Consider the following 15116-nt stretch of genomic DNA (forward strand, 5'->3'; position numbering starts at 1 on the left):
CTGCACTTCCAAGGGGGGCCCAGCAAGCGGCTGCAGTTCCATCTTGCCTGGCAGCCACCCTGCAGCATGACCCCCTCCGTTTTGCAGCCTCGTAAACACAGATGCCGGGATCGTACACACTTCCTAGGGGGAGGAAAGAGGAACGGCTGCAGTGCCGTTCCACCCTCTTCGAGGGACCTTGCACTAAAATCATCAGGCAGTGGAGAAGACAGACAGAAAGCCCTGCCTTACCCTTCCCTGCCGTTAACTAGCAACTCCTGCTGCCTGCAGGTCTATAGGTATGATGATGTCTTTCAGTGTGAGAAGGCTCCATGTAATGGTGGGGAGTGGGGAGAGAGAAGTCTGAGGTGAGCAGTGCTGGGCTGTTTTTTGTGCAGCAGGTCTTTTTCTTGTGCAGCACGGTATTCTCCTCTGACAGGTGAGGTGTAGCTTTCCTGTCACTATAGTATTGTAGAGCAATGTTCTGCCATTCATTGTCTCATTAGCTCCAGTGCCCTCGCTCTCTTTATACAATATGGTTCAGAATTTTTTTTCTTGCTTCCTCCTCTAAAACCTGGGTGCGTCTTATGGTCAGGTGCGCCCTATGGCCCGAAAAATACAGTACTTGAAAAATATCTGCAAACAAAAGTGTTCTCACTTACCAAGCTCTCCACCTGTAATAGAAAAATCCCTGTCTAGAACAAGCCATTTCTGAATCTTCTGTGCATTTGAAGTGGATTTTTCATTCACAGCATTCACACCTTCTTGAATTGCAGTATAAACCAACTTGTCTTTATGCCCAACAATGTCAGACACCTTTGTGGATTTGCTTCCAATTTTCTGGCAAAATTCAATTGCCTCTGAGGTCAGCTCATCTTCTGGTTCCCCAGAGTCAAGATTCATATTGCACTGTAGGAAAATAAGCGATTAATGTCATTAAAAATGGTTTACCTTTTTAAAATTTTGGTAATTCTAAACACACACTAAAACTCTACTTGCCCCTTTCACACTCCAGCATTCCTTTTGTGTTCCCCACTTCAGAGCTGAATGATATTCAGCATCATTTAAGCCACTTTCTGCAAGTGGAGGCAGCCAAGTCTCATGAGCTGCATTATAATACAACCTAGGTTCACAGAGGAATGCTGCAGGAGTCTCATGTCACAACATGAGTGCCATTCTATACATTACTGAGAACAGCATATGCTGGCAAATGTAAAAAAGGGCTGTGGCTCATCACATGACCATGTTAAAAGAATGTGGTAATAGCCAATATACTTTCATTTTCAACAGGGTACACTTACCTTCAGTGTAAGTAGCATTGAGAGGAACTTTTTTTTGTCTCCAATAAGCATGGCATTACTTATTATTGGTATCTGTTCCTTTATTGCATCTTCAATGGGGACAGGAGGGATATTTTCTCCACCTGCTGTGATTATTAGCTCTGTGAACAGAATTTCATCATTAGCAAACATACTATAAAAAGGCCATTTAAACGTTGTTGCACTTTAAAATAAAAATGTCTTCTGAAACGGTCTTCATAAACCTGGCTATAAAATGTCTAAAACAAACACACAACATCTTAGAGGAACATAAATGAGAATTTGATTACTCCCTTAGCAAAATACCAAAGTAAACACTTTACATTTGACAGCCTCTATGTAAGTAACTACACATCCAGATGATAGGCATTTATAATTCCCAGTTATAAACTTGGCTGTTTTGAGTAGCTCTCATAGAAGAGGATTGTCACCTTTAATCCTTCCAGTGATGAACAGAAATTCTTTATCATCGTGCTTCCCAAGATCTCCTGAATGTAGCCAGCCCTCCTCATCCAAGGACTCTCTTGTCTTATCTTCCATATTGAGATATCCCATAAACACATGGCGTCCCCAAAAGAGGACTTCTCCACTGCCATCACTATCTGGTTGGTAGATTTTTGTACTACAGCCAGACATTACTTTCCCACAGCTAAAAGGAAAGAAAAAAAACACACACCATTTGAGAACTGAAACAAAACAGACATTGGAAGACCAATGCGCTAACAGGTTATAGCAAGGTTCTTGGTAACCCACAACATTTAAAAAAATGTTAATAGCCTGGGTATAAAGATGTTCCTATGGTTTCAGCCACACAACTGAATCAAAATGCTAACTTTGGGATAACTGTGTCAATTATTATTATTATTTAATAATAATAATTAGCTGAACACCTGACCTGCCTACTCAAGCAATGGCAACTTTTATGATCCATTATATGATCCTATTTCGTAGACCCCCTTTAAAATGTTATAAACACCAACTTAAAAAAAAAAAGTACTCCTTTATGAAAGGTAAAAATTTTAGTTTAGGTCTGCTTTAAGTCTTCCTATGAGAAATTCATGGTATTTTTATGCAGTCCTTTACAGGTTACATATTTACATGTATATTATTCCACTTGACAATTTTGCAAATACAGACATTTTAAAGCTGGTGCAGGTTTTAAAGAAGTTTTTGAAACATACCTCATAATCCTAAAGGCATCAGGCAGAGAGATTGTATGTGGACCTGAACTCTCACTCATACCATACAGTTCATACACAGGAATATTGAGGCTGAGGAAGAACTCCAGGGTGTCTTTAGTGATGGGGGCTGCCCCCGTGTAACATTTTGAACAGCGGTCCAGTCCGAGAGCTTTGCGAACTTTCTTAAATACCAATTTTTTTGCAACATGATACTTCATTGGTTGTGGAGAAGCACTATGGTAACAATGAATTTGGGAGAGATTACAAACACAATATATCATACACACATGAAATTTTACATTGTTACAGGATGCTTAGCACACTGCTTTTATATTCTAAAAAACACCTTGGTCACAGTCAAAGTCCTAGATAAAACATGTATACCTTACCAACTGACCCAACATGCTATCTGATAAAGACCAAAACTTGGGCAATATACAAAAAAAACTCACACAAAGTAAAAGATTTGGCAGAATGCATTAGGGTGCCAGGACAGGAAAAACCACTAGCAGTGAAATGGATATCTGTTGGGCATTATTCAAAAACAAGCACAGGTGTCTATGTATATATGTGTTTTATGTAATATTAGACCTTCACCCAACTGCCTGATTTTAGAATCAAATTGATAAATTAACAACCAGTACACAAGTTACAAAGACTTAAATACATAAAAAATAAACTGCTATTTAGTAGTAAGTGGTAGTCCTTACCCATTCATTCTTTTTAGGTTAGTTTCTAGGCCGACACCTTTTGCCCAAGAGGCTACCTTGCGCTTGATTGTTGAAGACTTGGCCCCAACAGCCTTCATTTTCTCTTGCATTTTTTCCCATACACGAGGAACACCCATGAAGGCAGTTGGCCTTACTTCTCTCAAAGTGTTTGCCAATGACCCCTGAGTTAGGAAGGGGTAAAAATGAAAAGTTAAAAATGTATTCAGATACAAAGTTACTCTGGCATAGGTTTCAAAAAAAAAAAAAAAAAATTATATATATTAGTCACCTTTAAAGCATCTGGCTGTGCAAAATATGTGGCTCCACCATACTTCATAGTTAGCCAGACATCAATCATCTGTGCAGCAATATGACTAAGTGGCAAATAACTAACTACTATCTCCTGCTGGTCAGTGGCCTCTCGAAGACGAACAGTCTTCCCAGCTGCTGCTGCCGTCCAAGTAATCTGGGGGAAAAAAAAAAAAAAAAAAACACACACAACCAACAAAGTTGGTAAGTCAGTTGCTAAATTTAAAGCTTTTTTGTTCATGTTCTGTAGGACCAACTTGTTTTTATCTCCGGATAGCCACTCACATTATCATGGCTCAACATGACCCCCTTTGGCTGTCCAGTGGTTCCAGAGGTATAAATCAAAGTACAGCATTGGTTGGGATTCTGTGAAGAGATAATCTGGTCCAGTTCAGCATCTGGGACATCTTTTCCAAGTTGCATTAATTCAGCCCACTAAAAAAAAAAAAAAAAAAAAAAATTATGAACATTAGAACTACTAAAATTCACTTCTGTCCAGCACCTTAGGCTAGACCAAATTTGCATATTAAGACTTCAGCAAACCTGTGCTTTACCTATGAAGAGCATGAGCTTACAGATTTAACCACGTTGGGCCAATTTCCCCAAGCATCCTTTGGGCCAAGCCGTCACACAATAAGAAGTAGATAAGGTTACATAATCCTCCATAAAAAAAAAGTTATTTTTCTTCAGTAAAACAAGTGTGATGTTATGGAGGAAAATATTTAACTTGTCTCCTTATGTTTACAATTTTACATACATTATACACACACACACTACTTGTTACGGCAAAATTTGGTTCCCAATTGCAAACGGATAAGCAAAATCCCATTTACAGCTTTATACTTACTGTGTATAGGTTTGGCCTCTTCTCTTTTAGTTCATCCTTGTATTGCACAATTGCTTTCAAATGGGGCAGCTGATCCTGAACCTGAAACAGACAATGCATTTTCTCATAATTTTTTAGACAAAAAAACAAAATAATTGTAAAAGCTTCAAACTACTGGGTTTTAGTAAATGTTAATAAGGTTGATGAGGTCGAAGAGTAATGCTAACCCTACAGACAACTACACTATCCTTTAGGCCAGTACAGACTGCAAATTACTCTTACCAGTTGGGGAAGCTGTCCAAGTTATCTAGGTGTAAAGCACACAAATATTCAAAAGTAAACATTATAACTACAGTCTGTGCCAAGAAAACTGCACTTTTACTAGTGGTTACTTACCTGAAGAATTTTTTGCAGTTGTTTATGGTTTTCCACCACAAGAATGTTGGCTTCACAGTTCTCTGCCACATACTGACAAGCTTCTGCAGAATTGGTTGTGTAGATGCCTACAGCAAAGCCTCTGACAAAAAAAAAAAATACATACATTATTTTTTGCAGGTGGAAGACAGCAAGATACTGACAGAATTGCTTTTAGAAAGGAAACAGGACAGCATATTACATTATCATAAAGCAATGATACCAGACATCCCCACCACCTTTCTCCAACATCTTGAAAAATCTTTGTGCTTTACAAGTCTATCGATCAGTAAGGTAAACGTTACCAATATAATAATGCGAGTATTGAATGGGGACTGCAACTTTAGTGTAACATTTACACAAGACTGCACTGAAATCTTATGAACTTGCATCTTAAGGTGAAATTCCTTACATAACAGTACAACGCTTATCATCCATTATTACAATTTATCATATCTCACCCTGATAAGAAAGTACATCATTTTGTAAACACTAGAAAATTACTGCAACATAGCCAACCCTCCCAATACCAATTAAATGCAGAAAAGTATAGTTTATTAAGAAAAAAAATGGTTTAATTCCTAAAGAAAGCTAAAGCATTAATACATAAATCAGCAGCATGCCACCCTCCCCTCCATTTCAGCGCACAGCAGTGCCATTTATTTTTAATACAATGTATGGACATACCCAGCAAGTATCGCTCCAATATCAGCAATGAACCACTCTGCAGAGTTAAACCCCAGGATGCCAACTCCATGGTATCGTTCCAGGCCCAACTTCAAATATTTAAAAGGAAGCAGGTGAGAGAAGTATGAAAATAAATATCAAAAATACATGCACACACACTCACCATACAGTGAAAAGCACCATACCTTAAGAAACCCTTTGGCAGCTATCCTGCACTGTTCATAGTACTGTTTGTAAGTCAGTTTGTTCCATTGGTCTCCCTGTTTATATGCAAGAGCAACATTATCACCATATTTCCGAACAGTATCTTCAAACAACTGGGGAATGGTGACTGGAGGCAGACTGGCTACACCAGACTTTTCCATCCGTAGCTTCACACAGCCATCCCTCTGTGTAGTCCAGAATTTCAAATCAGACGTAGAGATATTTGACAGAACTAGAAAGCAATTACATCTGGTAAAAATTCTAACTTGACATTGCATGTAATTCAAGGACAATATTACAATTTACCCTCTATCAGAAAGCAGACATTTGGCACTTCAGATAACCCTACACAATGTTTGGGGAACACTAGCAGTATATGAAATTGATGCCACAAAGCCATACAACCAAGCCCTGCGAGAACAAATTGTCAGAAAAAAAGCACCTGTATACAGGATTATTTTTTTGTTGTTCATTGATCAAAACCTAATAAAAAGTTTACAACCGTTTTACCCATGAGTACTATTCAGTTCTTGCATTTAAAGGTTTGATTTTTTTTTAATGTTTGCTTTCTGGGATAAATCTGTCAAACAATTTCTCTGCAACATCTTACTTTCAACCTTTCACTATTTGTCATGGGCTCATCACATACTGGGAAAACAGAGGTGGCAGGTCATGTATCACATCTATTTGCATATTTCAGTCCCCTGACTTACCAGCTTCAAATACATGGAACTATTTTTCTACCGTAAACAAGAGGAGCCCACATATTTACTTCACTGTGAACAGTTATTGCAGACATTATGCTTAATGCTTTTAGACAGTCGGTAAGCCCAATTCAATACCTTCTGGCTCAATCATCTAAAACAAGCAAGCACCAGGAAGTCATAACATGAAATCCTGATCTACATTCTTTTTAGGGTACATACCCACAGATGTCGCTTCAGGATTTGCATCAGTCACACCCGATTCATCTTTGTTTTGCTTTGACAGCTCCTCACTTTCTTCTGCACAGCTAAACAGACAAAATAAATTAAATCAACCTGCATATTATGCCCTTTTTGTTTTCCTTAAGGACTTTTTTTTACCAAAAAAAAAAAAAAATCATAAAACTGACAGACACTAAAGTGGACAAATATTAATGGTAAAATATAAGAACCCAATACCTACACCTTCCCAATTATAGCAATAAACTATGGGAGGAGAAGTCCTAGGGATAATCTCTCATAGGAGCAATTAGGGCTCAACTCCACATTCAAGTTAAGCATCAATGATCTTTGTAGTGCTGTAGTTAAATTTTACACTGATTTTGGAAATGTCACAATGGAAACGTGCTTTTACTTCATAGCTCAATACCAATATTTATTAGCAATTGCCCCAAAAATGTCCTGGCAGAGATTCAAAACCAGGACCCCAGTGCTAGAAAGGAAAGAGTGCTATCCACTGAGCCAACTATGCATGCTACTGTCCAGTTTATTCAGTTCATGTAAACAGGAATATAAAAAATGTTGGACAGGAGGACAGCTACCTATAGGAAAAAATAGGGTGAAATGAGAAGGAGGAGGAAAGTCAATATCAAGTCGATGAAAGCAAAAAAAATTACATCACAGGGAGAAAAAAAAAAAAAAAAAAAAAATCTTACCTTTGTGCTGGTGATACATGTATGTCTTTTAAGCACAAATCATGCTCCAATGTGTCACCTGTATTTTTCCTTATTTCAGTAGCAGCACTCATTGCCACAGCAGACATGTCTGGATCACACTGCAATGTTACTGTTAAAAAAATAAATAAATAAGCTCATGCAAGATAGATGGGTCAAAAAACAAAGCTTTGTATTTCTCTTAAGTTTTATTTGATTGTTTCCTGTTCAAGTGGAAGTCTGGCCCATTTATGAAGCTGTCAAGTTGAAAGGGATGGAATGGTAAAAAAAAAAATATATATATTGTATATATATATATATATATATATATATATATATATATATATATATATATATATATATATATATATGGTCGGTGACTCAGATGTTTTGCTCATAAACTCTCTATTCAGACATTGTCTGGCCAGCCACCTGAAACACTGCAAACCTGGGAAGTAAAATCATTTCCTTTGTCATGTGGGTTTCCTGTAAAAATGCAGTGTGGGGAATAAGTGACCAGATATTTTTTTTCAAGAGTGCGCATGAGGTAAAGGGGTGGGGACCGGACAGATTTCATTAATTGATCAGTTTTCCCCTGCAAACCTCAGTTAAACAGGGATGTCTACAAACACCTCAAGTTCCAACTTTGCATAGTATGTGAAGGGACTATGTGAAGACAAAAAGAGAAAATTTACAGTAGGGAGTTTGAAAATAAGGTTTGAATTTACTTCCCAAAAAGTAGCCAACGCAACTAGAAATCTGATCCAACTTTACTGCCATTTTTCTCCCAACTGGGGAAATCCACCTTTTTTGTTCTGGTGACTACTATCACTACTACAGATAGGAGTAAATGTAAATCTTACAGTCACAGGCTTTTGTCACATGGGGGCTCATTTGGCCACAGTGCTCTCACTGTGAATGTCATAGAAGCAAATGTTTTAAAAAGCTGGCCAAACACCCAGCAATCTATGCATTAGATAATGCTAATTTGAAGGGAAAAAATTGACTACATATCCATTATGTCAATCTAAAAAGCCATCCAGATGCTCGGGCACTAGAGGGCAGCACAATGTGCAGGTACCCTTACACATCTTGTGAGTAGGTGCAAGCCTAACTAAAACATCAGGCTACGCATGGTACATGCATTTATCATCGAGGGACAGCCTAAAAAGCAGCAATTACCTCAACAGGTTTTCCTAATTTTACAGTTTAGTATTCCACCGACAATCAAGATGAATTGCCATGAACTCAAAAACTGCCATTTCACACTTATCTTTACAAAGATGTGCCAGAAGACAAAAAAAAAAAAAAAAAAAATCTGACAATGTTCACTGATTGAATAAATTAAAGCTAAATAAAAACTAAAATACAAAAGCCAACCAGAAGCAGTCATGCCCTTTATAGATGCAAATTCAAGCCAAATATTACACAAGCACACACAGTCAAGACCATACGCATATACATTCCAATATGCAAGCTTTTTCAGGTCACGCAGATGATCTAGGTGGAGAACAGTCACACTCTCCTGATCAGTTTTTATGTATGCAAAGCTTACAGGTAACTTTAACGAATGTGTATTATTCATATGTCATTTGTGGAGAATAAGCAGGTATAGGACACAATTCATCATTTTATATCCTACCACAACAAGCCTCCATTCACTTTCACCATCATCAACAGTAAACCTTAACATATGGAAGGACATGCAGTGTCAACAGTAACCATTGATTTGACCACATTATGGGAGGGGGTGAAATATATATATATATATATATATATATATATATTATATTATACACAATGTTAAACAGTAATCCAAAATTCAATGGATTCAAGTCATACACCATAGATTGACGTTAGTCCAATACTGCGATTCTGACCTGTTACAGCCCTTACAAATCAGAAGTGTTCCACAGAAAAACGCAGTTGTTGCAAAGCACATTTTATATATGATTGTCATTAATCGTGAATTAAAAAAAAAAAATGTAATACTACACATCCTACAGGTTTCTACTAAATGAAAATGCATATGCACTGTAGTAGTAGAGAACAAAACGAGAAAGGTTAACATGCCGATTAGAATATAGAGCGGTCATACTCACATAGCATCTTCACAAGCCTGACATTCACCTCTCCCTATTGCAGTATGTACTAGTCACCAGTACAGCTTCCCTGTTCCTTACTAGCAGATCCGATTGGTAAACCAAGCCCCACCAGGAAGACAAGTAGTGATGTGACCTCACTACAACACTCCTCTGTAATTGGATGCCGCCTGTCAGCCCACAAACCACACTCCTTTTTTGGAGTGGCCTGACAAGCTGCCCCCACTTCTCTTCACATGGCGGTGCATCACTACACAAGCCTCCCAGAGGATGTGCACAGCATTTCACTTCCCACTAGCACAGCCTGATGCTCTAGCAGGGTTACTCTCGGTCAGACAAAAATAAATACACAGACAGCAAACCTAAGAATTGCACAGGTGTTGGGACGATAAGCCAGCTGAAAGAGGATGTATTATAAATTATTAACAATACTATAAGGGAAAAGGTCTAATACACAGCTAGGAGGTTCTATGGTCATCCATTAGTTAGGTTTCTTATATTTGTTAATTAAACCCAGTCATTTCAGAGACTTTAACCCAGATATCACACTAACACAGTCTAAATAAATGCAGCAGACAGTCAAATATTACAAAACACGCTATCTATATTGCAAGAAAAAGATAAATACAGGTCAGACAGCACAAAACAGACAGAGGAGAGACAAGGTCAGTGTTTGATCAGTTATGGCTCTACTTGTTAGTGTAGCAATATTACATTTCATTAATGAAAACATAATAAGACCATTATATAAACACAGATAATTAGAGCTAATAACTTGCAAAGGATTTACACTGAAGAAGAAAAACAATGTAAAATTGTGAACACACTATACAGTTTTGGGTGGTATCCTAATTAAAATATGTTTCAGTTATCTAATGTTTTGTTTAATTACATCAACGCCCCAATATATTGTCCTATCAACTGCTTAATGCACATCTAAAAAAAAAAAAAAAAAAGTAGGCAGAAGGAGGAAGAAGGACGCACCTATCCAGCTAAGCTCCAGTGGACAAAGGGATCTGCAGAAGTAAATGTGAGAGGCGTTTTTGTTTGGTTCCGTTTTAACTTCATACACGGAGCACAACAGCTATCCCTACACACTTGGGGTAGTTTTAGAGCATCGTAATAAAGCTTTTTTTTTTGGGGGGGGGGGGGGCTTGAATCAGATGGGCTACAGTAGGAAACCACACTGGTCAGCTAAAAACTGACGTGCAAATCACCAAATAGAAGAAACAATTGCAAAAATGTTGGCTCGTCTAATAAGTCTCAATTTCACTGCAACATTCAGACGTTAATGCCAGAAATTGGTGTTGGCATGAAAACAGAGCTCTATCCTCCCTAGTAGCAGTGGTTCAGGTTTGTGGTGTTATTTGGTTTGGGGGTTATTTTCTTGGCACACTGGAATCTTTAGTACCAACTTAAGTATCATTTCAATGCCACAACCTTAGTTTTGTTGCTGACCATGTGCACCCCTTTATGACCAATGCCCCCACCCTCTGATGGCCATTTTTTCACCAGGATATTGCACAATGCCACAAAGTTCAAATAATCTCAAATGGGTTTCTTGAACATGACAGTGAGTTCACTCAAATGTCTTTTACATTCACCAGATCCTAATCCATTGGAGCACCTATGGTACTTTGTGGAAGTGCAAATATGGACCAAAATTCCACAAAGAATAAAGTAGGTGATGCAAATCACTGTAGAGGATTTTATTTTACACTTACAATATTTTCAAAGAAAGCATTTTAATCCATATAGCAATTAATTTTGACTGAATCAGTTCTTAATTCTGGTAGCTTGACATATGCCTCAATCATATTTTATGCTTCACTTACGTGGCTCTTTACAATATCCTGTAATAGGTCATGTGGCAAAGCCACACAAGTGTGCTTCAGAAAATATCTCTGACTCATCCCTACCATGAATTCTAGTTGAATGCTCTAAAGTAACCTCTGCAGGGCATCACATGATCTGGGTAATTACATTTACTATGAAGACACACAGCTGCTTCATTTAAAACATGCTACCCTTCTGTTCCAACATTAGTAAACTGTTAGAAAAGTGTTAGAAGAGAAACATGTTGCAGTTCATTTTACTTAAAAGTAAAAGATACAATTATTAAATTGTGATAAAACCCACAACACAAACATCTTTAACTGGTGCATGTAATGCTTGCCTTGTCGAAGTCAATAAACAAACATAAAAAAAACATTTCTATACAATTCATTATTAAATAAGGCATGTTCTAAACTCGAACCTAAATCCTTCCCTTCCCCAGTGATGTGTCATGTTGCAGCATCTAAGGTCTTATTACTGTGACTATACAAATTCTCTGGTGTCTCCCCCCCCCCCCCCCCCACCTTTGGGGAGCACTCAGCAGATGCAGAAATTACATCTTGTTGCATAAAAGAGACAGAAAACATGATAATCCTGGGGGGGCGGGGGCGGGGGCGAAAAAATAAAAATAAAAAAAACAATATAGCCACAAACATTTATATATCTATTTTATTTTTCTCACCATCCCCTGTTCTGGTGGCAACACAAAAATGTGTGACATCGATCACAGCTTGCAGATTGCATTTTTTTTTGACCAAAGATAACTAGTTTAAATTTGTTTTCATACCTTTCTGAGCCCAGGCTTTAAAGAGACTGGCAATTTTCCTTGGATGGACAAAGTGACAGTTCCATAAAAGCAACACTTTCAACCTATGTATGCTCACCTTTTTGTTGTAGGTCAGGATTGAGCTATTTAAAGAGGCTGTTACTGTTCATTTCTTTGAATCTTCAGTCTCAAAATAGTTTATAGTTAGGTGGTAAAACCGATCTATACTTAATGTGGTTGCCTCACGCCTAAGTAAACATTTTTGGGAACTTCCCTTGTGAACTGCTTCTACAGATGTAACATCTTAAAGTTCATTATTGCTTAAGAGTTCTTAATTTGCAGAATGGGGTTGCAAGTGCATTTTAGGGAATTTCCCACATGATGTGCCAGACAACCCAACTATAATTTTGTTTCCCCAAATATCCCCATATTAAATCATAACAAATCACGTGTCACTCTTCTAGAAACAGTTAAATGACTTAATCCTCAGTGAAGGAAAGGAGAAATCCGAGATGTTGTGACATTCCATCTGCCCTGCTGCCCAGACAACTAGAACACCAGCAATTACAAATGCCAGCTGATCCTAACTGCTTACAACACAGGTCCTGGTTGTTAATGTTTTTTTTCTTTTAGACTCACAACAGAGCACCCAAAGTTTCACTTACACGCCCCTTTTTGGAATCTGTTTATATCAAGTTCTACTTCAGTAAGCCTGTGTACCTTTGTATAAATGTAATAAAGCTTTGGGTGTACGTAGAGATTAAACCCATTGTTTTGGTTATGATAGAGTGGTGAGCTTTGACAATCCTGCTGTGGGACAGGGAAAGTCCAACACTGAATCATCACTAGAACAGGAAAAAATGGATATCTTCCAATAGGAACACCCATTTAAGCAACTATCTAAAACATTCTGCACTTTGGAAGGATCTTCTCTCATTTCCTTTTGGGTCTATGGGACAAAAATAAAAGGAAATTAAGCAATACACTGCACCATTTTATGAATGTGAGGTAACAGGAATGATAAACAGGATTGCCTAGACACTTCAATGAAACACCTAAACTCATATGCTGAGGAAAGGCATAATGTTTATGCCTGTGAGGTTTAGGGTTGATGGGTCATCTTTTAAATGACTGGAAGAAGTTACTTGAGACTCCAGGAAAAACTCCTTATATAGTTCAATGTGCCCAAGCCTATTTTGCCCCACCATGTCAGTTAATGAAACGCCTTCACAGTTGGAGTGTGTAAATAAGGAGATGCCCCAAACAAAAATGTGAAATTTCTTTCAAAAGCAGTGAATGATGACTACTTGAAACATAAAACTTAGCATCTAGAAACTCAACAAGGAAGACCTGCTTAATGACTAAAAGCAAGAGGCAAGCCAATATGGTGCAGAGCAACAAGTGGGGATCTTGCAGTTCTTTGGCTGCAAGTTTTCCCATGGACACGCTGGAATCACATCATCCTGGGGGTGATGCAGTTTCTGTGTGCACATACAGCAGTTACATACAAAATGTTAGATGAGATTTTACCTTTTTATAAAACAATTTGTTTACAAAAGTCCTTTTAAGCCATAATAATTTATTGTATGTATGGGAGCATGCTAAAACTTTAGGCTACTATGGACCTTTCAATACAAGTGTATGAATAGATTCCTAAGATCACAATATACAACAGCACCATTTCCCATAGAAGAAAAAATATTGTATGTTTGTTTCCAACAACACAAACAGTGCTGTCTAGTTGTAAGGGAACAGCTGCATCCTCTTCACAGGACAGAGGTTGTCTCCAGTTGGTCATTTAGTAAAGAATATGGGACAGCTGTATGCACAGATTGGATTATTGTACAAGATAATCATGATTATTTGTCTGAACAGAGCATGCAGTGAACAAAATATTGGATATCTATAGGGAATAATTGATAAATGCTGGTATAGAATGATGTGACCTAAACCCAAAGGTATAAAGAACACAGATGGTTGCCAAAGGTAAACCCTCTTTTTTTTTTTTTTTTTTTTTTTTTACACAATAAACTGGTGGTTTTTAGTGATGTGTGTCCCTGTTAAGTGAATTGTTCTGATCATCATCATGAACAAAAATTGGTTGGGAGGTGTAAAATTATTAGTGGGGAAGTCTTACACTGGAGACATAAGCTTTTATGACAGCCACCAAAGAGGGTCTACCCTCAATTCCAGTAAAGTCTACAAGACAGATACATCTCAATTTTGAGGAATCCATGGGGTTTTTTGAACCCCTTTTTGATTACGGAATAAAAGTTTTTTTTATATATACACTTCAATACTAAACAGCCATTTTACATATTTAATTTCAGCTACACATTTTCAACCACAGCCACTGACATTTCCGCTTACATTTGCAGCAAAAGACTATTCTTACTGATCTCTATTATCAGCTATATACTGCTCACACGCCTCCATGCAAAAATTCTTGTCTAACTTGCTCCCCCAGGGAAAACGGATACTTCCTGGTAAGCTAACAATCTAAACAGCTGTTACCTCAAGAAAAAGCAGACATTGATGGGCAGTCATGCATCTTCATCCAGCTGGTACCCTTATTCAAAGAACAAAGGTATGTTTTAATGGGCTCTTTAGGGACAGTTGCACACACACCTCCATGAACCAAGTTCTACAAGGTGACACAAAGCAACCACGTGGTTACATTCTTAGCCAGAAATGCCAAAATGGAGAAGATGATATTTTCCTCTTCCTCAAATGTCGATAAAGGTCTGCAGATTCCAGTAGAGGAAGCTACTACTTAGGAAAAATGAGTGATATTTATAAGTTTGCAGCAAAATTGACATCCGCAAAATCCCTCCAGTCATTGATGCTAGGCAACCGTGCCGATAACACCAAAAGCACGCCACACGTACAGCAATTCGGTGACACAAGCCAGGCCGCTTACACATCATTACACCTGCTCCCAAATAGATATGTGCTCTGCGGGACTCCTCACCAAGTAACCAGCCACATCCCCGCCATTCCTCACACAACACACTCATACTTACCCCGGGACTAATGAGAATGCAGAACCAGCACCGCTCGGGTCCAATCAGAGTGTGTGCTGAGCGCCTGAGACAGAGCGCCAGAGACTCCGCTGACAGTCGGTGAGGAGTGGAAGGGCGTGGCTGA

The 15116-nt window shown here is 38.2% G+C and overlaps 1 protein-coding gene across 2 annotated transcripts in view; it reads right to left on the reverse strand.

Annotated features, from left to right (window-relative positions):
- Window positions 1–15116, reverse strand: part of ACSBG2 (acyl-CoA synthetase bubblegum family member 2) — a 17691-nt gene extending 2575 nt beyond the window's left edge. The window contains exons 1-14 of one of the 2 annotated variants that reach the window (XM_072405176.1): window positions 14993–15116; window positions 7269–7398; window positions 6556–6641; window positions 5611–5861; window positions 5426–5514; window positions 4721–4841; window positions 4346–4426; window positions 3784–3933; window positions 3479–3655; window positions 3190–3371; window positions 2480–2713; window positions 1730–1947; window positions 1281–1420; window positions 642–888 (exon numbers count right to left, since the gene is read on the reverse strand). In XM_072405176.1, coding sequence (XP_072261277.1) covers window positions 642–888; window positions 1281–1420; window positions 1730–1947; window positions 2480–2713; window positions 3190–3371; window positions 3479–3655; window positions 3784–3933; window positions 4346–4426; window positions 4721–4841; window positions 5426–5514; window positions 5611–5861; window positions 6556–6641; window positions 7269–7375 — 2083 coding nt within the window. In that variant the 5' untranslated portion in view covers window positions 7376–7398; window positions 14993–15116. Of the gene's footprint in view, window positions 1–641; window positions 889–1280; window positions 1421–1729; window positions 1948–2479; window positions 2714–3189; window positions 3372–3478; window positions 3656–3783; window positions 3934–4345; window positions 4427–4720; window positions 4842–5425; window positions 5515–5610; window positions 5862–6555; window positions 6642–7268; window positions 7399–9367; window positions 9503–14992 lie in introns of those variants that run through there. The other variant, XM_072405175.1, reaches the window with a different exon arrangement.

Source organism: Pyxicephalus adspersus, chromosome 3 (assembly GCF_032062135.1).
Source record: "Pyxicephalus adspersus chromosome 3, UCB_Pads_2.0, whole genome shotgun sequence".
In the NCBI taxonomy this organism is placed as follows: domain Eukaryota; kingdom Metazoa; phylum Chordata; class Amphibia; order Anura; family Pyxicephalidae; genus Pyxicephalus; species Pyxicephalus adspersus.